Consider the following 25,294-nt stretch of genomic DNA (forward strand, 5'->3'; position numbering starts at 1 on the left):
CTAGGATGTTTTATGGCTCCAGACTGGTTCTTCAGCTTGCTGCCTCTTATCAAGACTTCAGCTGGTTCCTAGTCTTTTTGTTATCAGGGTATTTGAATGAAACCACATCTGTGATGCCCTGTAGCAGTTAACATACCTTTGTTCTGGTCACAGAGAACACCAGTCAGTTTTTCTATTTGTGTTGTGGGTCGCTTTCCACTGCTGTCTCTTACTCACTGTTTAGACACAGGAGGCAGAGGCAGTTTTTCAAGTTTGCTCTAGTTATTAATCTGATTTTTAGTAAAATCAGTTTATTGCATTCTTGGACATCACTGAAGCAGGTGCAAATAGATAATGGCATTGCTTTTATGAGAGATCCAAGATATACCAAGTGATTTTGAGCATAAGAAAATCAGTTTCTTTCCAAATCACCTTGTTAATATGTAGTAACAACTATGACTGAGCAAAACCAAATAGGATTGCTTACTTTCTCCATCATTTGGAATGCTTTTATCTCACCCACTTCTGTTCTCTTGCAGGCAATAGTCATTGTTGTTACAGTTGCCTTCGTTCAGGTAAGACAGCTGTTGTCCAAATAGGATTACTGCTTTTATGTAAACTCTTTTTAATAAAAGACTGGAGTAGTTGTCTTGGTGCGTTGTGCTGTGAATGGTTATGTGCTTTCATCCAAGTCTTTGCCTTTTCCGAAGTGCATGGTTTGTCCTGCTTTACCCATGTTGACACTTATGCATCTGTACCAGTATTATACTAAACAATAAGAGTACTTGTAAAGAAGCCCTTGTAATAAACAGTGTAGAAGTACTTAAATATCTTAACTTCATAGAATAGGTTTTGAAAATGTGGCTCTTGCTTTAATTTTGTGCAGAAATGGAAAAAAAGATTGTCTTCATTTTGCAAGTAATAAAAAAAGTTGTTTTCATTCTGTAAATGCACAGCTTTAGTCAGGGTGTGCCTAAACCAAAATTGCTTTGTGTGTTTGTGCTTTATATCTTTAATTACCTTAATTTTGTAATCTGTTTACCGAGTTAAAGATGAGTTGTGTTACCTTGGTTCTCCAGGGGCTAAGACCATGAAGACAGTATCTTTGGTACTAATTTGTTAAACTGGAGCATTCAATAATGTGTCTGATCCCTGAGTTTAGAAGCATTTTAGCGAGTGTTACAAAGACCTGAAGATACTGAAGGAAAATGCAAAGGACCTCTGCTATTTTTTCAGAAGGAACGCATGTAGGCAAATGTGTAAATTTTTCAGTGTTTGGACCATATTTGTTTTTTAACCTATCTAATATAGAACTGTTGAAAATCATCATTTATCTGTTTGGAATATTACTTAGTACAACTTTATTAATTAAATAAATTTCAGTAGCTGTATTTTATGTTGTGTAAGTTTTCCCTGTTTTAAAACTATTACCTGCTTTATTTTTGAACAAATGTCTCTGCAGGAGTACAGATCAGAAAAATCTCTTGAAGAGCTTAGTAAACTAGTGCCTCCAGAATGCCATTGGTATGTAATTTTGTCATTTGAGTCCTAAAGTAAATCATAAGAAGTTTAGTCTGAAATGAGTAAATGGGAAAGACTTTTCTGAACTTAGTTAATTTCTATCAAATTCTTATGCTGACATAGAACACACTTTGCTCTTGCTCATTTTAAAGATTGTTTTATGAGCCTAAAAAAACTACACCATGTGGTTGCTTCTCTGAACCCTTCCAGTGATGTTACTGATGTGTAACCTCTAAGAAACAAGCAGCAAATTGGAAATATTTTGCTGAAATGTGTAACATTGCAATGTGCAGTCAATGCTGTGAATGCTTTTCTCAGCCACAATGCCAGAGAAGTCACTCTCACTGCTCTTTGTGCCTGCAGTGTGCGAGAAGGTCGGGTGGAACACACACTTGCAAGAGATTTAGTGCCAGGTGATACAGTCTGCCTGTCAGTGGGAGACAGAGTCCCAGCTGATCTACGATTATTTGAGGTATATTCCTAACTTTGATTTAATATTTAATAACTTTAGTTCTTGTGGGACAGAGGGCAAGGGAAGATAGCCACTGGATACTGAAGTGCAGTAAGTGTTCTTGTTTGGAGTTCACAACTATCTTGATAGAGAATTTGAAATAATTACTTTGCAAATGTCACATACATTCTTAACCAATGTATGTAGTTTCTTACTGTAGGACATGAGAAGAAAGGATTTTTCAATTGGATGTACTAATGCATTCTTGAAAATTTTAATTTTTTTCCCCTCTCATTGTTAAACATGTGGAAACATTGTTTTCAATCTGAATGCTAAGATATTTTGGCATCTGGTTGTAGGCGGTTTTCACTCTTTATTTGCGTTAAATCTTAGGTTGTATCTCCAATGTTCTCCAGTAGTGGAACGTTAGAAAAACTTGTGAAATTGTGCTGGTGTAATCTTTTCTCTGTGACACTTTTTCATCAGTGTGTGTTGTTATATCTTCTAGTTTACTAAATACTTAATATGTGGTATTAGCACTGCTGGAATTGCTTGAATTGAAGCAATTGCACTATAACAGTACTTTAACATTCTCTAAAAATGAAGTGGAATGTGTATATATATATTCATCTGTAATGTTTTGATGGTTTTAGTTGAAAAATGCCATTTTTCTACCAGATTTGACATCCTCTGTTTGTTCAGTATCTGGGCTATCTATCCCATTAAAGTAATTTCTGGATATAAAAATCTATATGTCCAGGTTATCCACAGTTGATAGTTAATTAATCAGTGTTCATTTCATAGACAAATTCTAAATTAACTAGTTTCTGAGACAAATTTGTGGCACTCCTGACGAATTTGTTTGGATTTTGTTGTTAGCCCCTGTGGTGTAGCTGGTACTTGAGTGGGTTTATTTTTTATGACTGCAAACACTCTCTGCTTCCCTTGGCAATTTTATAGTCCCTGCATTGTTATGAAACTGCTGTTGCAGCAGCACCTACTTTCTTGCTCATATCTGATACCACGCTATGATAGCAGCATGCTCAGCCCTCTTACAAAGGAAAGCAGAAATGGAATTAGAAGTTTCTCAGCTGTCTGCAGCCCTTCACTAGATGAGAATTTTTTCTGTTGTAAACCACTCTTGCATATCATTCGAAAATAAGAGCATGTCATCTTATTTTCCTCTTGTGTCTACTGGGCATTGCTACCAGGTAGTGGGTTTTAAAAAGAAATTATGTGGAGATACCTTTTCAGAGAGAAAACCAGATTTCTTCTGCATATTCTCATTGACATCCTAGAAAACAGTAGAAATGATAACTAGGCACTATTTACTTTGTGAAGGCATTTGTATATGTGAAAACTTTTCTTCACTGCTCTAATTTTGTGGGGACAGTCTTGTTTTTCAGAATGAATTTGCATATCTTTTCTGGCCTAGGTTAATGTGTGTTAATGAGTGGTCCATCAAGTTTTCAGATCATCTTCTCTAAAGCCAGAGTATTGAATCAAAAACTAACATACCTATAACAGTGTAGACTTGAAAACACAATTCCTTTTGGTAGTGGTGATAAATATTTCAGAGCTCATGGCTAAATTTGAACAGTAGCAAAGTGGCATCTTCTTCTTCCATTTTTGACTCTGGTGAGAACTTTGTAGGAGTGCTTGTTGCTTTGTTGATCTTATTCATATGGTAAGGAAGTCAATATTTTTAAATTGGTCATATTTTAATGGTCAAAATTGTGAAACTTGCACTTACACTTCCAGCTACTTACAAAATACTGTCATGCTTTTGCGTATTTTGTTTTCAAAGGCTGTGGACCTTTCTATTGATGAATCCAGTCTCACAGGTGAGACAGCTCCTTGCTCTAAATCTACAGCTCCTCAGCCAGCAGCAACCAATGGAGACCTTACTTCTAGGAGCAATATTGCTTTCATGGGGACATTGGTCAGATGTGGAAAAGCAAAGGTAAAATCATTATTGATAGAGAAGAATACATTCCATGTTTCAACAGTTTGAAGGCAGTTCTTACTTTTAAAGTTTATCACCTCTTGGTGATTAGTGTGATACTTTGCAGAGCTTTTCTCACTGGTGCTTTTTAATGCACTAGTTCAATAAGAAAACTATAGCCATGAGAGCTCATATTTATAGGGACCAGATGATGTGAAACTCCTCTGTCTAGGCTGTGGTGTTTTGTTTCTAGAGCTACATTCACATGTTTGAAAATGTGTAACAGAAAATATGGTTCTGGCTAGTATTAGATGTTAGCAATTTTGAGTTTTGTTACTGGTAGTTAGTAAGTACTTCAGCAGTGCACAGAATAGCAATTAGTTTCACTGAGGCTAAAAGTTTTTAGGAAAAATTCCCTACTTGTGACAAGAACTAATTTTATAAACCAAGTTAAAATTTTTATTGGGCTAAATGGCATTTGCCCATGATTGGAGTAAAATCTGTCAATAACAACCACTAACATTAAAACTTCATATTTGAACTGGCTTTATCTTTGTGTTGTTTTTTGGCTTTTTTAGGGGATAGTTATTGGAACAGGAGAAAACTCTGAATTTGGGGAGGTTTTCAAAATGATGCAAGCAGAAGAGGTAAGAGAAGATACTTAAAAGCAAAGACATAATTTGAAAGTGTGTATTTCATTCATTAAAACCTTGAATTTATTCCACAGGAACTTAGTTAAACATACATTGCTTTCAATATTTTCCTTCCCTCTAGTGAAGCAAATCTTAGCTCTGGGATATGAAGGTAGTAATTGAATGCAGTGCAACAAAATATCTGTAGCTGACCTAAGGATACTAACTGTGAAAATAATACTCTGAACCTGTCTAAATATTTACATAGCTTTCTGTTTTGCTAAATTTAATTTTCTGTAGATGAGTAAAAGCATTCCTTTTGAGATATAATTGGCCTTCCAGGGCTCTAATGCCTCTATTTTGAAAATCAGTTTTATTCTTGCTACCAAGACCTTTTCAGTTTTGGAGGAAGTGTGGTGGCTTGTAGTTGGCATGATGGGCCAACTTTTTTTAAAAAGTTTTTTTAATGAAACTTTTGATAAGACCTTTTATGTTAGATTTGTTGCAGATATCACAGAGCTCCTGAATAGTATTTCTAACAAATATTTCATTTCATTGAAGTATTTTTGAATCTCCTTGAATTCTATGAAAGAATAGTCTGTTTTCCTAAAGTAAATGTATTGAAACATAGGGTATAACTGCATTTTATTTACTGACTATCTTGAATTTTGCATCTGTGAAGTAAAATGTGATGCAGTCCATTTGTTAACTGCTGCATGTTTGCCATTCATCAAGGCTCCAAAGACACCTCTGCAGAAGAGCATGGATCTCTTGGGAAAACAGCTTTCCTTGTATTCCTTTGTTATAATAGGTAAGATAATTTATGTAACATAATTGCAGAAGATTATCTAATTAAACTAATGTGTAGGCCTGGGAAATGGAAGACTAAATCTCTAAAAATCTCTTGGCTCTTGATTTCATTGGTCACTTTGAGTTCATGTCACTAGTCATCTGAAAATTACATAATGTGGCATAACTCTAATCATAAGGGTGTTTACTTGCTTCTTCCTGAAAATGTACTTTACTGACTTTTTGTCCTCTAAATGCTTCCTTTTAAGTTGCAATGTGTCTTAGATTCTGATTCAAGGTGTGCATAAGTGAGTAGCTCACTTAGATACAATTGGGCAACTTGACTGGCTGATATTTTCTTAATCTTTGCCATACTAATGGAATCATGCTTTGATAGTGAAATAAATAATAGATTTATATAGGTAGCACAATGGTAAGCTTTGTTCTGGTTATTTGAATTTTTTTCTTGTGCCCATGAGGCTACAGTACATGCTGATTTTACATTTATCCCCCTGTATATTTTCTCTATAGGAGTTATTATGCTAGTTGGCTGGTTGCAAGGAAAGCATATTCTTGATATGTTCACAATTGGTGTGAGGTAAGATTTATGTTTTTAAATAGTGTAGATCATGCATTAAAGCTAGTGATCTATTTTGAAATACGGTTGCACACGCTGCTCTTAACTTCATCTAAGTTATTAAAAATAAAAACAGAAAAGCAAATTCATACGTATTTTTAATGATGCAGTATGTTCCTGTTAGTCTCTTAAAATTTACATTCATATGGTGATTTCTGAGTGTCTTGTGGAACATCTGCAAACAGGCAATAGAGTTGTACAGTTTGGATTTTAGTTGCTGGGTAAATAAAGTAGCTGTAATTTTATAAGGCATATGACAAAACAAAGTTACTGCAAGCGTTGTGTCATGTAGTTCAATAACTCATCATCTACTATGTTATGCAAACTTAATCCCAGTGTGTTTGCTGAGAACAGCACTGAATTTAGATAGTCTAACTCCATACTCCTAGAAAAGTTGTTGGGTTGCTGATTACATGGGCAGTGCGTAAGGCAGAAGGGTTTCTTTAAGTGACAGGATCAGACTCTGGAGAATTATGCATTTGTGGAGGGGAGAAAAGAAACCCAGGAACTGCATCTTTGAGCATTGCCTAATGAGTTGTGATCTTGTTTACACTGTCATCAGGTTTTTTATTTGTTTGTTTTTTATATGACCTTCAGTGCCATTCCCTCACTTAATTTGGTGCCACATCATGATCTGGCAGTAGCAGTTGTGGATCAGTGGTGGCATTTCCCAGTTCTGTTTAGTGCTGACTGCGCTTATTCTTCACAATCTGGGCTGCTTTGTGCAGCCCTAATTAGTGTTTTGTGTAGGCAAAACAGATGTACAATTGATTTCTCCCTCTCCCCAACATTTCTTCATACTTTTGCATAAATAATGAGTAGAAATGGTCTAACTTATTTCATTTGCTGCTGTCTTATAATGAACGCTATACACCTAGAATCACATGGCAGCTCCTTCCTTTCTGTTTTAATCTTGGTGACCAGTCAGCTACAGAAACAATGTTCTGAACTGTAAATTTATCACTACTGTGTATTCCTGTATGACATGCCAAAGCAAGATTTGTGTATTTACTTTCATTACAGTTTGGCTGTAGCTGCAATCCCTGAAGGACTCCCAATTGTGGTAACGGTGACACTGGCCCTTGGTGTGATGAGAATGGTGAAGAAACGGGCTATTGTAAAAAAGCTGCCTATTGTTGAAACTTTAGGTATGACTAGACTAACTTAGAGACAGTGTTTTTGATGCAAATGTTAGGAAATCTACAGAAATATTGATGACTAATAAGGAAATGAGGTATTCTTATTTTGTTAGCAATGTGGTGGCGTCTTAAAAACATTCCTAAATTGAATGTGTGTTACACAGGAGCAATTCAGGTAGATGTTTCTGTGGGCCTTCTAACTACTTTTTTTGAACTGAAATAAATAATCTGCCAGTTAATAGCATGCTGTGCTAGCAATACACTAACTGATTGTTTGCTGTAAGGTGTTCTTGTTAAATAAGACTTGTAAAATGTTTTTTAAATGGAAACTTTTTGGTATGAATTTAAGGGTGATATTGACAGTTGAAATCAAATCCAGGTTCAAATATTAGAAGAAGCTTTGTAATCATAGTGCACCCTCAGGATGTTACACTGCTCATATTAGAACATAAAATCATTTAAAAACTTTAAAGCTCAAAGAAGATCTGTATGCAGGTTGAGTCATAAAACATGTAAAGCACAGAACACAGAAAAGAAATAGAAATACTAAGTTAAATAATTCTGCTGCATCTGATTTCCTTTTTGCATTTGAGGATTGGGAAATTTTTTTTCCCAATGCCTCTAGCTGAGTTTCATTAGTGTTGCAAGGTTTTTTGCTGCTTGTACAGTTCCTGCTGTCATGACCAGAAATGTCAAGACGCTGCAACACTCTCCCAGAATCTCCATGCCAGAGTTAAAAAGGCATATACAAATTTCACATTTTTGTAATCTTTTCAAGCTCATTAAAGTTTGCAGGTTTATTAATAAGTCACACTTGTGTGATAGGGATGTTGTGGCTAGTGTTAGCTAGATGTTGTACTTTTTTAGGCTCTTAGTTTTTTTCCTCACCAGGAATCACAACTGAGATTTCAGTAATCTTAGTTAATCTCAAATCTGTAGTTTGAGGTACAGCAGAATAAAATAAAGGAGAGGTATTGAATGGACACATTTTGGATGAGTTGTAAATTTGGGACTTTAATCAGTTTGGTTTTTTTTTATTTATTGTGCAAACTCACAAAAAGCCTTGTACAACTGTTCATTAATACTTGAAAATTTGCTGTCTTTTGTTAAATGTCACTTGTTATTATTCATAGACAACTGCAGTATTTCTAGGAATTTGCTTGGCTTGAATAACTTTGTTAGTTGCATTGTTCTAAACAAGAATTATAAATCTTGTCTTATAAATGTTTATTTGTTATTTCAGGTTGTTGCAACGTCATTTGTTCAGATAAAACTGGAACGCTGACAAAGAATGAAATGACTGTTACCCATATTTTTACTTCTGATGGGCAACATGCTGAGGTATGTAGTGTGACATTTAGACTTGCATTTACCTTCTGAGTTTGTTGTGTGTATCAGCTGAAACATGCTGGACTATACTGCAGGTAAAGCATCAATTAGGAAAGCAGAAATTTGTTGCACCAAACTCCTGTCCCTCAGTTCATTTAGTATGAAGCCTTTGAGCTGTGCTATCCAAGCCTTCTCTGGTTACAGAAGAATTTTTTTATATAGTATGTTAAGTTTTTTAACTTTTGGTGACTGTAGGTCACACACAATAAGAGACAGAGGCTAAGATACACAGACAAGCTGAGAGATTGTGTTTTTCTTCACTGCAGAAAGTTGAGGCTATTTTGCTGTTTCAGGTGGAAAAAAAATCCCCCAAAATTTACATGTTACAAACATTTAAAATGGAGATATCCAACTTTTTGGCTAAAAGACAGTTTATTGTGTGCCCTGTTTATACTGAATATGTACTGTCATTCTTGCTTTTTTATAATGGATGGACTTGCAAGTAGGAGCAGGACATCAAACAGTGATTGTTGAAATTAGGGAGTTGCTGGAAAGACTGATGATGTAAATGCACAAAAGAGAAGCAAAAGCAGCAGGAATGGAAAAGAAGTGAGGTGTGAAACTGGATGTGGGTTCATAGGAGTGTTTTAATCAAGTTATTAAGTTCTCAAACTCCTTGATCAAGGTTTTGTTTCCACAGTACAGTTAACAGATGGTCTTGTAACTTTATTCTGTAAGCAAAAATACTGACATTTTTTCTTATTGTTTCCTATTGTTTATCTGTATTTGCTTATATATCCTGGTATTTGGGTTTTTATTTTTAGAATTCTATATGAATTCTGCTACTAGCACAATTGCATCTGGGTCAAATCAGCTCCTTTTCCTAATGGAAAGAGAGGTTAAAATGGCTGTGAAGTATATTAGCTGTTAATGCTGTAGACATGAAGACTTTTTTAGGATCCTAGTGGGATGCCTGGTTTTTATGCACCAAAAATACAATTTTACTGGTTTTAACACCTCTTTGAGGTCTAAACTGAGAGGCACTTCAACTGTTTCTTTTTATTCTTTTTTTTTTTTTTAATAACTCGATGGAAGTAGGACTCTGCTCTGTAATTCCATTCCCCTGCAGGGGGTATGCATTATTAATCAGGGTAAAGACAAATAGGAGGAAAAAGTTAGAAAGCAAAAGAAAGAAGAAAAAAGAAAGCATGCCTAATACTGTAAGGAAACAACATATACTACATTTATTTATGCTAAGTAAAAAAATTGATGCTTTTTAAAGAAATTAGTCTCTAATATATTTTATTGAACTCAGAGTGTTGCTGCATTAGAAGCTGAGTAAGAAGAATTCATGCACACTGATTCAAAGCAGCCTTATGAATGACCTTTTGAAATTCTTCTGTAGCTTATAGTAAAAAGCTGAGAGCAGTTAACCTGGTCAACTCTGCATTGCATTCTGCCTCTGGCTGCTTGTCTTGCAGGTGACTGGAGTAGGTTATAACAGGTTTGGAGAAGTGATGCTGGATGGTGAAGTTATTCATGGTTATAACAACCCGTCCATTAGCAAAATTGTGGAGGTAAGATCTTGGCAAAGAAAGGTGGGTTTTAATGGTGATTAGCATGAGCACTTTGTATGGCATTTACTTCGTGTTCTGTTTTCTCCCCTTTGCTTCCTCATCTTTTAGGCTGGTTGTGTGTGCAATGATGCCTTGATTAGAAACAACACATTGATGGGGAAGCCAACAGAAGGGGCCTTAATTGCACTTGCTATGAAGGTGTGTACTTGATGGTGCTTTTTGGATTTATGGCAGGTGGGAAATGTGTAGAAATAAGTTGTGGTTTTGTTTTTCTCGTTTTCTTCTGTTTTGGATCTCCTAGATTTGTATTGCAACTGCTCATCTCCTATGTTTCTTTCTTGTAAATCTTGGGCGTTCTGAAGGATCAGAAAAAAAATATTTTTGAGCGGAGTAAAATCTCTATTTTCATCTTTCTGCACGTAGTACTGTCTTTTTACCTGCCACAAACTAATTTACCTGTTGAATATTGCTGTCTCTTTCCCAGTTCACATCAGTAGCAGTGGGAAGTTGATAACTGATGTATTGGTGACTGCAGCATTTATAGTGCCTTTTAAGTGCAGGGCTTTTGAATTGTGGGCACTGCTGAAATGTTTGGGTTTTCTTCTTTTGGGGAGGGAGGGAGGGTTGTTGTTCCTTTTTTGTAATGCTGTGACACACTCATTACAGCTACTGAGAAATGTAGCAAGGTTCATGCTGAAGCCTGAAAGAAATTTCTAGGTGCTTTCAGTGCTAGTTTGTCAGAAGTCTATCTAAATTGGAATAGTCGCTCAAAAGCAACTTTGGAGATGGAATTGTTCTTTAATTAAGTGATGTTTGCTAACTGAGGTGTTTCAGCAAGTCAACAGAGATCGTACCTGTTTGAAAAGAAAAGGTCCTGACATTGTGGTGGTACTTCTGTTTTATACAGATGGGTTTAGATGGAGTCCAGGAAGACTACATAAGGAAAGCTGAATATCCCTTCAGCTCAGAACAAAAATGGATGGCTGTTAAATGCATTCACAGAACACAGCAGGTAAACTTCAGTCACTGTTTCCTTGAGCACTGGCTCTGTAGAATGGTTATCTACCTTGTTTAATATCTTCATTTTTGCTTCAGAAGTTTTGGAAGACTGGCAGTTGTGCACAGTCCTGGAAATATGGTTTCATAGTAGCCACAGCTTTAGTTTCAAGCTCTGAAGTAGAGAGAAGGAATCACAAGAAATAATTTCCATAAAAGGCATGCTGGGAAATTATTTTAAGTATTGTGAAAGCTGAGACTTTGAAAGTATACTTGGCTATTTTTTCTTCCTTCTTCTCCCTTCTCAAACATCTAAAGCAATTCTGCCAATCTTCTGCTGTTCCAGTGCAGCATGGTTACATAATGAATTAAGAGTAAGAATATGCATTGATGTTCAATAGTAAAATTTATTTTCTTTGGAAAGATGAGGTTTCTGTTTTTGATGCAGACATCACGTCCCCAGTGTTGACAAATTTTATTGATATCAACACTGGCATGGATTACCGATAAGAACCACTCTAACCTCTTTTTCTGTCGTCTGATACTTTCATGTACATACTTGCATTCATGTTTCATTTAGATCCATATGAATGTTTTTGTTAAGAATATTGACATAATCACTGCCAGTCTGGTAACTGGAGCGTTCTAGACAACATGTGCAACAACAGACCCTATATTGGATTTATGAAAAATCTTCTAGTACTTCAGACCAAAACCAGGCTTGCTTATAGTATCACAGTATCACAGTAAAATCTTTGCTTTGGAAAGAAAGCATTTGACTCTTTCTAGCTATATGGGTTATATTGTTTATTATCAATGTCTGTGTAAAGAATGATGAGCAGAAATTGGTATAGGACTTTAACCCATGTAAAGACTTACTGTGTCTGTGTTTTTGAATCAGAAATTTTAAAAGAATGGTGGAAAATTGATAATAGATTTAAAGGGAGCATAAATTATTTGAAGACTAAGAAAACACAGTGGATTTAGAAACTTGGAACTCTCATCACTTAAGCCTATCATGAAAGATTGAAGTAACTTGACTGCATATAAATAACTTCACAGGAAGAAAATAGATATATTAGAAAAGAGTTTTTTAGTTCAAATGTAGAGAAGGTGAGTGAGCAGTGAGTGGAAATTGAGCTGAAGTAGCAGTTCTTAATGGAAGGGGAGGGATGGGAAGGAGTGAGTTGATTTAGCATTGGAATTAAATGTTTGAGGTAGGTGGTGGACTCTTAAGTCCTGTGATATCATCATATCAAGGCTAGATGGCTATCTAGAAAATATTGGAGTTATTAGGCTTTGTACAAGGATGGAGGGGTTGTTTAATGACCTGTGCAGCTGGTCTGACGATGAGCTTAAGGTCCTTTAGGTCTAATGTCCTCTATAGGTTGAATTTCTGTCCTTTGCATGGCCTCTTTAGTCTGTGAACTGTGACTTGCAGTGTGTGTCTGATGTCTGCTGAAATGAGATATTGATTATTAGCTTTGCTCTGTTGACTTTACTACTGTTGAATGTACACTGTGTAGAAATACTCAAAAGAAGAGATTTTTATGTTTAGAGGTGTAAGTTTAATTTGCGTTACGTTCTTAGGTTCTGTTAAGATTCTTAACAGAAGTACACATCTGTCATTCTTATGTGTCTGTGTGTACGTACTCGTGTGTGTGCACTTATGCATACGTGTGCACACAACAGCTCTTTTTTCTCTTAGGACAAACCTGAGGTTTGCTTTATGAAAGGTGCTTATGAACAAGTCATTAGGTACTGTACATCGTATAACTGTAAGGGACAGAGCCTACCTCTGGTGCAGCAACAGAGAGAGCAATACCAGCAAGAGAAGATGTCTATGGGTTCTGCGGGACTTAGGGGTAAGGCTGTTCCGTCTCTCAAAATAACAATTTCATTTAAATGGCACTGATGGTTGTTAAAAAAAGAACCCAAACCACCACCACCACCAAACAAGAGCAACCCAAAACACTAGGATCTTTTTTTTGTTTGGTTGGTTGGGTTTTTTTGTTCAGTAAGTGCCACTGTGTAGTTTAGCTTGTAGTCCTGCATAATAACATGATTAAACTGCACAGGGTAAGAAAGGGCACTGTTGCTTCCTGTCATCTCTTGCATGTGACCACAACTGAACAGTACATTGCTTACTTAATAGCTTCCATACCTTATTATAGACGCTCGTGGGTTTTTTTTTTTAATGTGAATGTGTTTATTTGTCCATTACTTTGGCTCCTGCCACCTTCATGAGTTAGGCTAGCACAACTGATTGCAGGTCAGGAGATGCCATTAGAATTATCTTCTGTGTTAACAACCTGTGTAGAATTTTAGATAAAACAAAGTATTTTCCACAAGATGATTGACAGGAGTTGATTATGGGCCAGGATTATACATGACTGGCTTTCTTTGGCCTCTGTAAAGAGACGTCTAGGCTGTTAAGACCATGGACAACTATTTGATTTTTTAAAAATTTTTTTTAAAGGGAAGAGTACTCTGTGGCTCAGGAAATTCCTAAGATGCAAATTATTAGAAGCTGAGAGGATATGCTAGGAGTGGTATCTCTTTGCTGTTTTATTTGAACAGTCATTTGTTCTGTCTCTCAAACAAAAGAATGAAGGATAATGTTTTGAACAAAGCAAACGTGCTTTTTCCTTGCAACTATAATAACATTTAAATATATTGAATTAAGAATCATATTTTAAAAGACATTCCAGAAAATATTCAGCATGTACTTGATGAACTCTGCCTCTCAAAAGGAAAAAAAAAAACCCAAAGCAGAAAATAAATACATTAACTGATCCTCCGTTTCATCCTCTTACATAAAAGAAATGCACAGAGAAATCACAAAGCTAGATGTGGTTCTCTTTCCACACAGTGAAAGTATAAACACTTTCAGATGAGAATAAATAGGAAAGTTATCTTTAAAAGCTGGAATATGACTGTTTGGTATGAAATTCTTTAGAAGACAAGAGTGTACATAAGTAGGCTATTAATGCTCAGCATTGCTACTACCAAGGTTTAAAAAAAGGAAAATATCAATTCCAGCCCTTTGCTTTATGCTGGCCTGTTAGTTTGCAACAGTTGTTCTAAAAGCTGATGTAAATGTTAATTTCAAATCTTAACATTTTTATTTCTTTGTCTTCTTAAAGTTTTGGCCTTAGCTTCTGGTCCTGAGTTAGGACAGCTGACTTTTCTGGGGCTTGTGGGAATAATCGATCCTCCACGGACGGGTGTGAAAGAAGCTGTTACTACACTGATCACCTCAGGAGTTGCAATAAAAATGGTTACTGGAGATTCACAGGAAACTGCAGTTGCCATTGGTATGAATAGTTGATTTCCTTTCATGTTTTCTGCTTAGTTAGTTGTTATGAAGTGTGGGTATTAAGTCTCTTATCGTTTGTGAGTTCTGTATTTTGGGTTAATGTATGCCACAGTGGAATTAGCAGGGAAAAAGACCCAAAAAACCCAGGACCCTAGCCTGAAGTGATACTTTGGCTTCAGCTTGAATAGTAGTTTTCCTAATTCGATTAATATATGACTTCAGCTGTTTGAAACTGTATTTTTTCATGGTCTTTTCTTATTATATATGCTTGATTTCTGATTCTTACTGTTACATCACCACCACCACCCTCCCTACCCTCAGCTCTGGATGCCTGTCTCATGACAACAGGGATAAACTAAAATAACCAGTGACAAGGAGTAATGATGTGTAGCACCTCAGTGCTGTCCAGTTTTGTCCGTACAAGTTAAGTTTTCAGCTTAAATATTAATAAATATTTAAACAAACTACTTAACTTCTTTTTACAATATAATACATTAAAGTACAAGCACTTTAGCTGGAATATGAGTTCTCTACAAACAGGATAATGAACAGTTGAATGTGCACATGAAAAGTATACCCCCAAAATCAGCGTATTTTATCAGAGGGGTTTTTTTCCCCTTGTCTCCCTCATATCATTTTTCATTTTCTGTCATGTTATTTTTGAACTGTAAATTCTTTGAGAGGACTGAACCCCTCTATTTGTTTATATGACACCTGACAGAATCAGCTACAGACCTTTAGACCTAAAAAGACTAAGCAAATAAATATCTGATTAGGATAGACTTTGTAGCATGTTTTTGTTACTGAAGAGTTCAGATAATTTACTCCAACATGCTAAATCAATAATGTATAAGATGTTCTGCTCCAGGTATTTCAAATCTGAAATGCTGCAGAAAATATTAGGATTAAAAAAATGATTGGGTACTTAATGTCTTAAAAGGGTAAATTATTATATTAAGTTTTTTTAATTACTTTTTTACAGCTAGTCGACTAGGATTGTATTCCAAAAATTCACAGGCAATCTCTGGAGAAGAGATAGATGATTTGGATATTCAGCAGCTTTCTCAAATAACACCAAAGGTTTGTTTTGATGTACTACTTACTGAAATGTGGTAAAGGATACATTTACATACTGAGAAGTGCTTTTTTTTCTATTGCAAGCTAAAATGCAATTTCTGAGATACAAATAATATGGTTCTAATCACTGTCTTTTGGTCTGACATATGACCAATATGAAAATCTATTTCTTTTGACTTAGGCAATTATCTTTTTAGGGAGTTTATTACTTCTGTCTCTTTTAATGGTTCAGTTTGGCTTTTACCTTTAACTTTCATTTTGCCACCTCTCAGTCAACATCACCTTTTTGTATTATTAGGCCATTTTATTTCTGAGCAACTCAGTTCATTTATATAATCTTAGAGTCTGCATGTTCAGACAGTCCATTGTTTTGTAATTTGTAAGAGGACTTGTCTGTGTTTTTAATTATTTTAATCGATTGGAGGTCACTGGTTGGGAATTTTGAAAGGGTCTATTTATTAAGTTACTGCTTAATACTTTTTAGTTATTAAATAACTAAATGGATTAACCAATGTCAAAGTTATAAATGTGAAGACAATCAAGTGCAATGGAATTTCAGGTTTAACTATGTTGCAAAATCCATGCATCAAAATGCTGCTCTGTTTGCCAAGGACTGCAAAATTAGACTGCAGCATGCCTGAGACTGGTGTAAGCAAGCCAAAATCCAAGATTTGCAACCAAGAAATGTTCATGTCAGCTTTCTGTCTTTTCTTAGTGACTTGCAGAAACTGAGAAAAAGAAAGAATTGTGTAGCAGATAGTAATTTTTGGTTTATTTGGTATTACTTGTTCTTAAGGGCTGAAATAGATACAAATTTACTTACACGTGTTTGACCTGGGACCCGATTGCTTTTCTAGATGTTTGCTTAAAATCTTATTAGGAATTAATTAAAATCAACCAATACGATTAATAGCTATATACAGTCTAAAGTGATTGTTGAGAAATCTAGCTTTTTGTCAGGCTTCTTGAAAAGGAAAAGTGCTAACTGTATGGAAATTATGGAAAATTAAATTCCATGTCCTCAAATTTCAATTTACAGAGAAGTCCAGAGACCAAGAAAAATCTGAAAATTGGTCCTTGCAAGTCAGAATTTTTAATTAGCTTTAAAACTTTGTTAATAATATGCTACATAAACCAGTAAAATTGAAATATCCGCAGTAACTTGTCACTAGTGCTGACAGGGGCAAAGGATGTTGATTGTAGAGTCAGCATGGCAATTGCTTGCATGAATTTAGTCAGGAAGGCCAGCAGCAAGCCATTATACCTCAGTTGCTTCATTATTTTAGAAGGCTTTTAAATTGCATATTCTATCTTGACATAAGTAACACTAACTTTGTTTACCAGAACACACTTTGAAACTTCTCTGGAATTAATCATTTCACTCAATCAAAAACACAGCTCGCTGGTGCTTCATCTTAAGAGCTGACAAGAATACAGTTGGCCTTTGATAGTATTTTTTAACCTCTACCTTAATAGAATCCAGTACAATTCTTTACGTTTCTGAAGTTTTCACCACTGCTTCGTTGTTCTTCTAATAGGTTGCAGTTTTCTACAGAGCCAGTCCCCGACATAAATTGAAAATTATAAAGGTACGTCTCATAAAGGCTCAAATGCTGGGCTGTTGGTATGGGTATTGTCTGTGCTGCCTTTACATAAACTGTAACATGCTACAGTGTGTCAAGATGAAGTCAGAAATGCATCTAATTTGACAGTGAAGTGTAATTGAAAATATTACATAGAAAGATGCATATTGCCCACAAGGAATAGGTAGGTAACATTGTGCTTTCTTCTATGTAGGGAGCTGGGGATTGATTGAGATTTTGTGTCACGTTGCAGTTGAATTGACTAGGAACTTGAAAGGACAGTATTTCTGATACTTGTCAAATGAGATAAAAGGGAATGCATTTCAAGCTATGTCTGTGGCAATGCCTCTATTCAGAAGTTAACAAAAGAAGGTAGCAGAGGGACATACTCAGTGTACAGATTGGAACAATCAGAAAAGTATTGATAAGGAAAAGTCAAAACACTGAGACTATAGGGATGCATGCAGGACTTACAAGAAGGTGATAGTGGTAATATGTAAATACAATATCTTCTGTCTTTCTCTTGAGTTTTTTTCTTTCCCCTAAAGGCAGATTTTATATACCCTAGCTTTAAAATTTAGGCTTTCTGAATATACCAACTGAAGTTTAACCCAAAATCTTGTATAAAAATTATTTAGAACAGAACCAGCTGCTTTTTTCTTTAGGATATTACAGTGCAATTATAAGAAATGGGGGAGGGGGAGCAATGACACAAACCTTGTATCTAGAATAATTTTATAGGACGGGTTATTTCAATCCCTGATTTAAGTTCTTTTCCCTCTCTTTAGTCCCTGCAAAATAATGGTGCCGTAGTAGCTATGACAGGAGATGGAGTGAATGATGCTGTTGCTCTGAAGGCTGCAGATATTGGTGTAGCAATGGGACAAACTGGAACAGATGTTTGTAAAGAGGCAGCAGATATGATCCTCGTGGATGATGATTTTCAGACAATAATGTAGGTGGCCTTTATGTACATATCTTGTACTATATAGCTTTTATGAGATGTTGCCTGGGTTGAAACCAATAGAAGTTCCCTGAACTTGTAAGTGTAGCAGCTGTAAGAGTTTTCTGCTCAGTCAGGAGTATTAGCGTATTTGGAAACATAACTGAGGTGAAACTGTGAGTCTATTAGCAATTAGTAGATTTCATTCAATTTCTTACTTCAGAAGTATAAAACTAATGAAAAAAAAGACAAAGCATTCCACTCAAGATTTAAAAAATTTACATAGCTCTCCGTTTGTTTTCAACTCTTAAATGTGGTGGTTACAGAAAAGGAAAAAAATATAAATTATTTAGACGTCACAGGTGAAAATAGGTTATTAGCTTCTGGTAACCAGCTGTTTGTACTTGTTCATTTTTTTGGTTGGTGTATTTCAAAAAGAGCTTAGGTAAACTTACCCTATTTTGACTTTAATTCATCTGACTTTTGAAGGTAGTGATTGTTGACAGAGCTGAACTGCTGTCTGGTGAAATAGCCTTCATTTTGAAATTATGCATCAATCTCAGAACAGTTCTGTTCCAAAGTATGACACTTAATCCTGGGGAAGAAGTGAAATGAAGAAGTACAATATAAGAAAATCTACCTATGTAGCAGTATGTCAGAGGATGATCTGAGGTTGTCACACTAACTGAGCCAACAGAAATGTGCTGTTATGCAAAAACAAAACAGAGGAGGGAGTAATTTTAACGTAGTCAGGAGAGTAGATAGGAAGGATATCTGTAGTAAGTACTTTACGTGGACTTGGTGAGGCTTTTGCTGGAATGCTTTATCCCATTTTTGTTGCTTCATCAGGAAAGCTCTCAATAGGAGAGAGAGAAGAGGTGAATGCTAAGGAAAAAAAGAAGTACGAACTTCCATAGTTTTACATCTCCTCCCCACCCTTTTAATTGTTTAAGTTACAGAAAGAATGCTGTTTATTTGTTGGGGGAATGGAAGAAAGAAACCAGTTTTATTTGCAGGAAAGTAGGCTTGATTTGGATATTAGAAAATCCTTTCTCACTGCAGTAATTGTGATAATGGATAGGCAAGTTGTTACACATGCTAGGGGTTGTGAAGATGGTCTGTACATATTTCATTCTCGTATAGGAAGAATACATGGTCTTCTAAAGTCATGCTGTATTTCTGTGGTTTTTAGAAGTGTGTGCGTGTGGGGTTTGTTGGCTTTTTGGTTTTTGTGGTTTTTGTTTTTATCTGGCTTGAATCAGAAGCTCTTCTCAAGGATGGTGGTGAATTTTAAATAAAGAGGAGATTTTACTAATAACATTGCATTTTGAAAGTTATGCACCTGGAAAAATGACTTGTGGTTATTCACAATCACAGAATAGTTTGGGTTCTCACAGTCAAGTTGAAAAACAATGACTGCCAAAGTTAAAAGAATCTCAGCTCCATTTGTTTCTTGCTATTTTGATTGCTGCTTAAATGAATAGCTTTTTTGGTTTGTTTTAAGCTTTTCTTGGCAGTGGATTCATTTGTCTAGTAACGTTATCTTTGTTTTTAATTGCAGGTCTGCAATTGAAGAGGGTAAAGGAATTTATAATAACATAAAAAATTTTGTTAGATTTCAACTGAGCACGTAAGTTTGAAAAGCCGTCAGTATCAGAAGTTTCTTGTGAATGAATCAAAGCATGAAGCAGTTGCATAAATTAATGTTAATACTGTAAATTTCAAGTAGGATGCTGATTTACTGTGCTTTTGAGTTTGCATTGTTTTGCGTTTAGTGGCTTATTTTGTTTTCAAAGACCCAGAAGATAGTGCAGTAAACAGACATGTAACTTGGTCACAGTTCTTCCTGTTAAGATGTGTAAAGTCAATTACTGAAAGGATAGAGAGAAACAGCATTTGCGTCCCTATTTAAATGGGAAGCTTGTAATTGGTCCCTCCTTAACCAGAACATGTATTCAAATGGAGAAGACCAGGGAATCAGGAGGTTAGTTTTTCTGAAATCCATGAACTGGTTTGTTGAATGACTTAGCTGTATGAAGCTGACTTCCTTTTCTTTCATATCAGGATTCATGTGCTAGCTATAATGGGTATGTAAGACAAGAAGACAAGAGTTTATTAAGCCTTAGTTTCAAAATTTTTGTGAGTTTATCTTATTGGATCTGGATTCAGGGACATAGTTTTCTCTTCACCATGTTGTTCATGTACTTTTTTGAAGCCTTCATGACATTTCAGAGTGGTCTGAATTTTGCAGAAATTAAAAAAAAACCAAAGCCAAACCTTGAAATCTCAAATAAAACAAACCCAAAAAAACCCCAACCTACAAACAACAAATAGCACCCAAAACCACCCCAAAACAAAACAAAATTCTGAACAAAAAATTCTGTTCCCAACAGAACAAAACAGAACAAAACCTGGGAAAGACCAACTTGTTTACCTGCATAAACACTGTAAGAAGTGGCATATACTTTCAGTCTCACCAAGTGTCCTGCACTGGTATAAGACTAGACTAGAAATCTGCTGCTGAAAAGTAACTCAGTGTAGATGCTCTAGGAAAGTGTGCTTGCCTGTTAGCCCTGGGAATGGTGGCCTCAGGTTTTTGATGACTCACTCACCCTTTGGTTTTTTCTGTCCCTCTTTGCAGGGAGAGCATAATAAGATTCAGTACAGTGCTAAATTTGGAATTATTATAAGCTTGCTCTCTTCTTCTTGGTTATGAAACCACTTAATCTTGCACTGAAAGCAATTAGTGCATACTTGTTTACAGAGGTTTCTAATGCTGAGCTTGCAGCCAGCTAATCTGTTTTTCAGTCTTTGGCCTGGTCTTCTCATCTTGCTAGTAATTAGGAGTGGTTGTAGGTATTTTTAGGGAGCTTGAGTAGTACCTTGCTTTGACTGGCCATGCAAACCAGTGACAGGTGCACAGTGAGTTTATTTACATCAGAAGTGGAAAAGCAATTTGTTTTTCAAAACCATATTTAGAGGTTTTGCTTTTGGCACAAGAAAAGCATAGGACCCAGTTCTCCATAAAAAATGCATTAATTGATGGTGAGTGGTAATTCTGAAATGTTGCCTAAAAGTTTGGGAGGTTTTTAAATGCAAATTTGCTGCCTTTTTATTGCCAGAACAATGCTGTTTTAAATATGGACTGTGTCAGAATGAGTATTCTAAAGGATTTCATGCTCTACCTTAAAGTTCGACTTGCGTCGGTCATGATTCACACTCTCAAAATCTGTATCTACTCTTAAACAGTTGAAGTGTTGATTACAAAGCAGTTATCAGTGGATCTTTAGAAATGTTCCATGCTGACAGTTGTAAAAATGGATTCTTTCAACAGGAGTATAGCAGCACTGACTTTAATCTCACTGGCTACATTAATGAACTTTCCTAATCCTCTCAATGCCATGCAGATCTTATGGATCAATATTATTATGGATGGACCTCCAGCTCAAAGGTAAGTAATTACTTTTAACTCCATTGGGTTCTATAGTCCTTTTATATCAACAAGGAAAATGGTGGCTCATAAAGGAAATTGTTAAGTGTTAAACTTCAGTGGAATGTTTGTGAAATAGCAAACTTTCTCTGTGAATTTCAATGTTTGAGTATGGTTCTGAGTTAATTCTATTTAGTTTGCTTTAGTGTCTAATGATATGGGGGCAGCAAGGATACCTAAAGATCCATGGATATGCCCATGAAACTTGCATGCAGGGTTCTGGCTTCCCTCTGGGTTCTTCCTCTGATCCTCTTCAGTGCAAGTAGATGGTGGAGGGAGAGATGGTGAAGAACTAGAATTAAATCGTCTTCTTTTCAACTCAGGAAATGGAATCCTTAAATTAGAAGCAGTGAATTACTTTTATGATGATAAAAATGTAAAATGTTCTTTTAATTCTAAGCCTTGGGGTGGAGCCTGTGGATAAAGACATTATTCGAAAACCTCCAAGAAATCTGAAGGACAGCATTCTGACCAAAAACCTGATTGTTAAAATACTGGTTTCATCAATAATTATTGTCTGTGGAACACTGTTTGTCTTCTGGAGAGAGGTATGACAAAAGTGCAAAACTTAGAGCAGTAACAATCTAATTTAAAAGAAATCCTTTTTATACCAGCAGTTTGAATTCAGAATTAATATGAAATTACGTGTGAGTTTTGGCCATGCTTATTTAATACTAGCATAGTAGAGAGGAAGATTTTCAAAGTAGTTGTTGAAATGAGAAATACAGTTTTATTCCCCTATCTCTATTTTTACATGGACTTTCACAGGTTCCAAATCTACTTTGGCAACTTTGGTCCATAGAAAGTAATTATGCAAATCGGCTAGCTAGATTATTATGAAACAGCCATTTGACTTTGTTTTCCCAGTAGAGAAAAATGTTGTTTGAACATTTGGTAGTGCATCATAGAATTCCTGGTATTCCATGTGCTTGCATAAATGTTGGTCAGGTGGTGTCATTTAATCATAGCTTGGAATTACAAACTGTTATAAGTTACAGGTGTGTAACATTTGCTGTATGATTTAATAAATCAGCTTGGGGTAAGTAAGTTACTTCTGCTTTCATTTCCTAGCTAGTAAAACTTGTTGTAAAATTATTGTAGTAATTTTGTTTACTTGACTTTGTTTAATTGTGGAGGGTTTAAAGCATGCTAAAGCCATTTAATTTTCTTTTGTTGGCAGTTAAGAGACAATGTAATAACACCTCGAGATACAACCATGACTTTCACCTGTTTCGTATTTTTTGATATGTTCAATGCTTTGAGTTCTAGATCTCAGGTAAGTGATTCATATTGTCCATTTACACAGTATTAACACAACAATCAAGAGCTTTCTTTGAGGGAAGACCTTGCTCTGTTTGTTTCAAGTGTTTCCCTGCAGATTCACTTCACGTCTGCTATTAAGCTCAGAGTTTCATGTATTTACTGGGTAGGATTTCTTAAATTACAGATAAGATAGATTACTTAATTTGTTTACATGGTGGTGTCCTGACAAAAGCAAGAAAGCGTTACTAAGAGCTGAAGTGTGATGGTCCTTTGTATTGCTGTGTACACTTCGTTGCTTTTTTTCTCTTCCTGGAAATTCTGTCAGTTTAGCAACCTTACCAGAATTTGAAATTTCTTTAAGGCCTTAGCTTTTATATTTTGTAATCCTAAACCCATAGTCCAAGGAAAATTTCTGAAACTTTTCTGTATTTTATTATCTGTGTATTTTTTTGTTGTAAGGAAACAAGTCTGAAATTTTGTGATAGTATACATTACTACATTTAGTCTAATTTGCTGTCTATTTTCTGATATGGAAAAGTGTAGGGGGAGCCTTTTTCTGATGAACTGTACTTGTGGAAAAGTGAGCTCAATATGCAAGTTGTTGATTATGAAGACAAGACTTGTACTCTATTTACCAGGGAGAAAATGCAATTAGCCTGTTCACGAACTTGTTCTGGATTATCTAAGAGGTCAACAGTAGTATTTTACATTTTTCTAAAAGACTGTATGAAAAGAAATTGTAGTTTCTTGTCTACATAATTAAGATTACATGTATGGTGTAACATTTTTTTTACAGACAAAATCTGTGTTTGAGATTGGACTTTGCAGTAACAAAATGTTCTGCTATGCTGTCCTCGGATCTATAATGGGGCAGTTATTGGTCATTTACTTTCCTCCACTTCAGAAGGTTTTCCAAACAGAGAGCCTGAGTGTCTTGGGTAAGAACAGTTCCCTTTCCAAAACTGTGCATTAGGGATTAATTTGTAAATGTGTTGGGTGGTGATTCTGTAAGAGCATTTTCTGGCTGTTTGCGTACAACAGGAATACAAAGCCTGCTGATACTTTTTGTTTTGTGGGTAGGGTTTTTTGGGGTTTTGTTTGTTTCATTGGTTTGTTTTTTGTTTTTTTAATGCTTTTAGATGTTTTCTTTGGGAACCATGATTTAAACGGATATGGTACACAACTGATCTGTGTAAATTTTTAGGTACTTATTTATTTGGGGGTTTTTAATATGAATTTTGTTGCAGGCAAAATTATTGACTTTGTAGGTTTTTGAGCAGTATTAATTTAGCTGTTTCGTAAGTTTTTTCTCTGAATATAAACACCTTATTTAGAAATTCTGATCCTTTAATATCGATTGCACTGTCATAGGGTAAATAAACACGAGGATTTAAAAAAGCTGTAGATACATAATGCTATTGGCCTCATTAAGACTTAGATTTATTACTTTTGTGGTTTTCTGGAGTTGAATGATTGTAATGAAATACATGTATTTATTGTAGCATAATTTCTGATTATATTAGTATTCTTTTTTCAGAATTAAGTTAATTATGTGGCTGAAAATAAAGTTAGGAAATACTTTAAAAACTTTTAATATCTTGCCTGTACTTACGGTTTGTGCATAAACTATGTGTGTTAATCTTCTGGTCCTGCAAAAAACTGAATCTTTCTTCATTTCTTCTGAACTTTCCCAATGATTGGGAGAAAATTTGAAAGTCTTGTGAGTCTTGTTCTTTTGTAAGTGTCCCCTAAGCCTTAAATAGCAATTTTAAGGAAGGCTAATGATCTCTTCTAGATTTACTGTTTCTTCTGGGACTCACTTCCTCTGTGTGCATAGTGACTGAGCTAATAAAGAAGTTTGAAAGAAGCAAGGAAAAGATCCAGAAACGTGGAAGTTCTTCTTCATCAACTTCGTCTTTTCTTGATGTATGATGCATATTGCATTCTTGTGTTTGCAAACTTAGCGATTGCTGTCTAAAGATGTTGGAGAAAGCAAAACAATATCTGGAGGATAAAGAAATCCTGAGGGCTTTTGACAAGTCCTTTGTTTCACTGGCTAATGATGAACTTCATGTTTCAAGACTGTTTAGAATTTAACTTCCAGCTGTGGAAGTAACAAAAGAAATTATGCAACTTTGGTAACATTTTTCCTCAAACATAAATTTACTTTTAAGATTGAATGGTATTGTGGGGGGGAGGGGCCAGGGGTTAATTTAAAGAAAGATCTAAGCCCAAGTCCCATTTTCTGCACTTAAAAGATATAACTGTGTAAAATCCTTCTCTTAGATATAAATATTTTAGTTTGTTTTTATTTAAAGCATTGTACTATTCTACTTTTATGGTGGTGGGACTTTGCTACTAATACAAGGATAAAAATATTTCAGAGGCATTCCACTGGGTTTAGAGTCTGTCACAAGAGTGCCATATTCTAGCTACTGTATTTATTTACTTTATCCTGCAATGTGTAAGCGGCTCAAGTACCTTGTGCTACAGTTTTTTTGTATCCCAAATTTGGTTTTTTTTGCACAGGATGTGACCGCTGTCGGATCACTGTTTTTCTTTTCTTTTTCTGTGATTGAAAAGCCTATACTGCAATTTGAAGTAAATGTTTGCTTTTCTTATAA

The 25,294-nt window shown here is 35.4% G+C and overlaps 1 protein-coding gene across 6 annotated transcripts in view; it reads left to right on the forward strand.

Annotated features, from left to right (window-relative positions):
• ATP2C1 (ATPase secretory pathway Ca2+ transporting 1) overlaps positions 1 to 25,294 on the forward strand; it is a 62,102-nt gene extending 36,808 nt beyond the window's left edge. For all 6 annotated transcript variants that reach the window (XM_069007441.1, XM_069007440.1, XM_069007443.1 and 3 more), the window contains 23 exons: positions 519 to 554; positions 1,442 to 1,503; positions 1,864 to 1,972; positions 3,759 to 3,914; positions 4,475 to 4,543; positions 5,264 to 5,339; positions 5,849 to 5,915; positions 6,978 to 7,102; positions 8,337 to 8,434; positions 9,904 to 9,999; positions 10,108 to 10,197; positions 10,907 to 11,011; positions 12,704 to 12,860; positions 14,142 to 14,312; positions 15,297 to 15,394; positions 16,930 to 16,980; positions 17,763 to 17,929; positions 19,479 to 19,547; positions 21,252 to 21,368; positions 21,808 to 21,955; positions 22,588 to 22,683; positions 23,467 to 23,608; positions 24,466 to 25,294. In XM_069007441.1, coding sequence (XP_068863542.1) covers positions 519 to 554; positions 1,442 to 1,503; positions 1,864 to 1,972; positions 3,759 to 3,914; positions 4,475 to 4,543; positions 5,264 to 5,339; positions 5,849 to 5,915; positions 6,978 to 7,102; positions 8,337 to 8,434; positions 9,904 to 9,999; positions 10,108 to 10,197; positions 10,907 to 11,011; positions 12,704 to 12,860; positions 14,142 to 14,312; positions 15,297 to 15,394; positions 16,930 to 16,980; positions 17,763 to 17,929; positions 19,479 to 19,547; positions 21,252 to 21,368; positions 21,808 to 21,955; positions 22,588 to 22,683; positions 23,467 to 23,608; positions 24,466 to 24,602 — 2,442 coding nt within the window. In that variant the 3' untranslated portion in view covers positions 24,603 to 25,294. The remainder of the gene's footprint in view (positions 1 to 518; positions 555 to 1,441; positions 1,504 to 1,863; positions 1,973 to 3,758; positions 3,915 to 4,474; positions 4,544 to 5,263; positions 5,340 to 5,848; positions 5,916 to 6,977; positions 7,103 to 8,336; positions 8,435 to 9,903; positions 10,000 to 10,107; positions 10,198 to 10,906; positions 11,012 to 12,703; positions 12,861 to 14,141; positions 14,313 to 15,296; positions 15,395 to 16,929; positions 16,981 to 17,762; positions 17,930 to 19,478; positions 19,548 to 21,251; positions 21,369 to 21,807; positions 21,956 to 22,587; positions 22,684 to 23,466; positions 23,609 to 24,465) is intronic.

The sequence above is a fragment of the Aphelocoma coerulescens genome, chromosome 2 (assembly GCF_041296385.1).
Source record: "Aphelocoma coerulescens isolate FSJ_1873_10779 chromosome 2, UR_Acoe_1.0, whole genome shotgun sequence".
Classification (NCBI taxonomy): domain Eukaryota; kingdom Metazoa; phylum Chordata; class Aves; order Passeriformes; family Corvidae; genus Aphelocoma; species Aphelocoma coerulescens.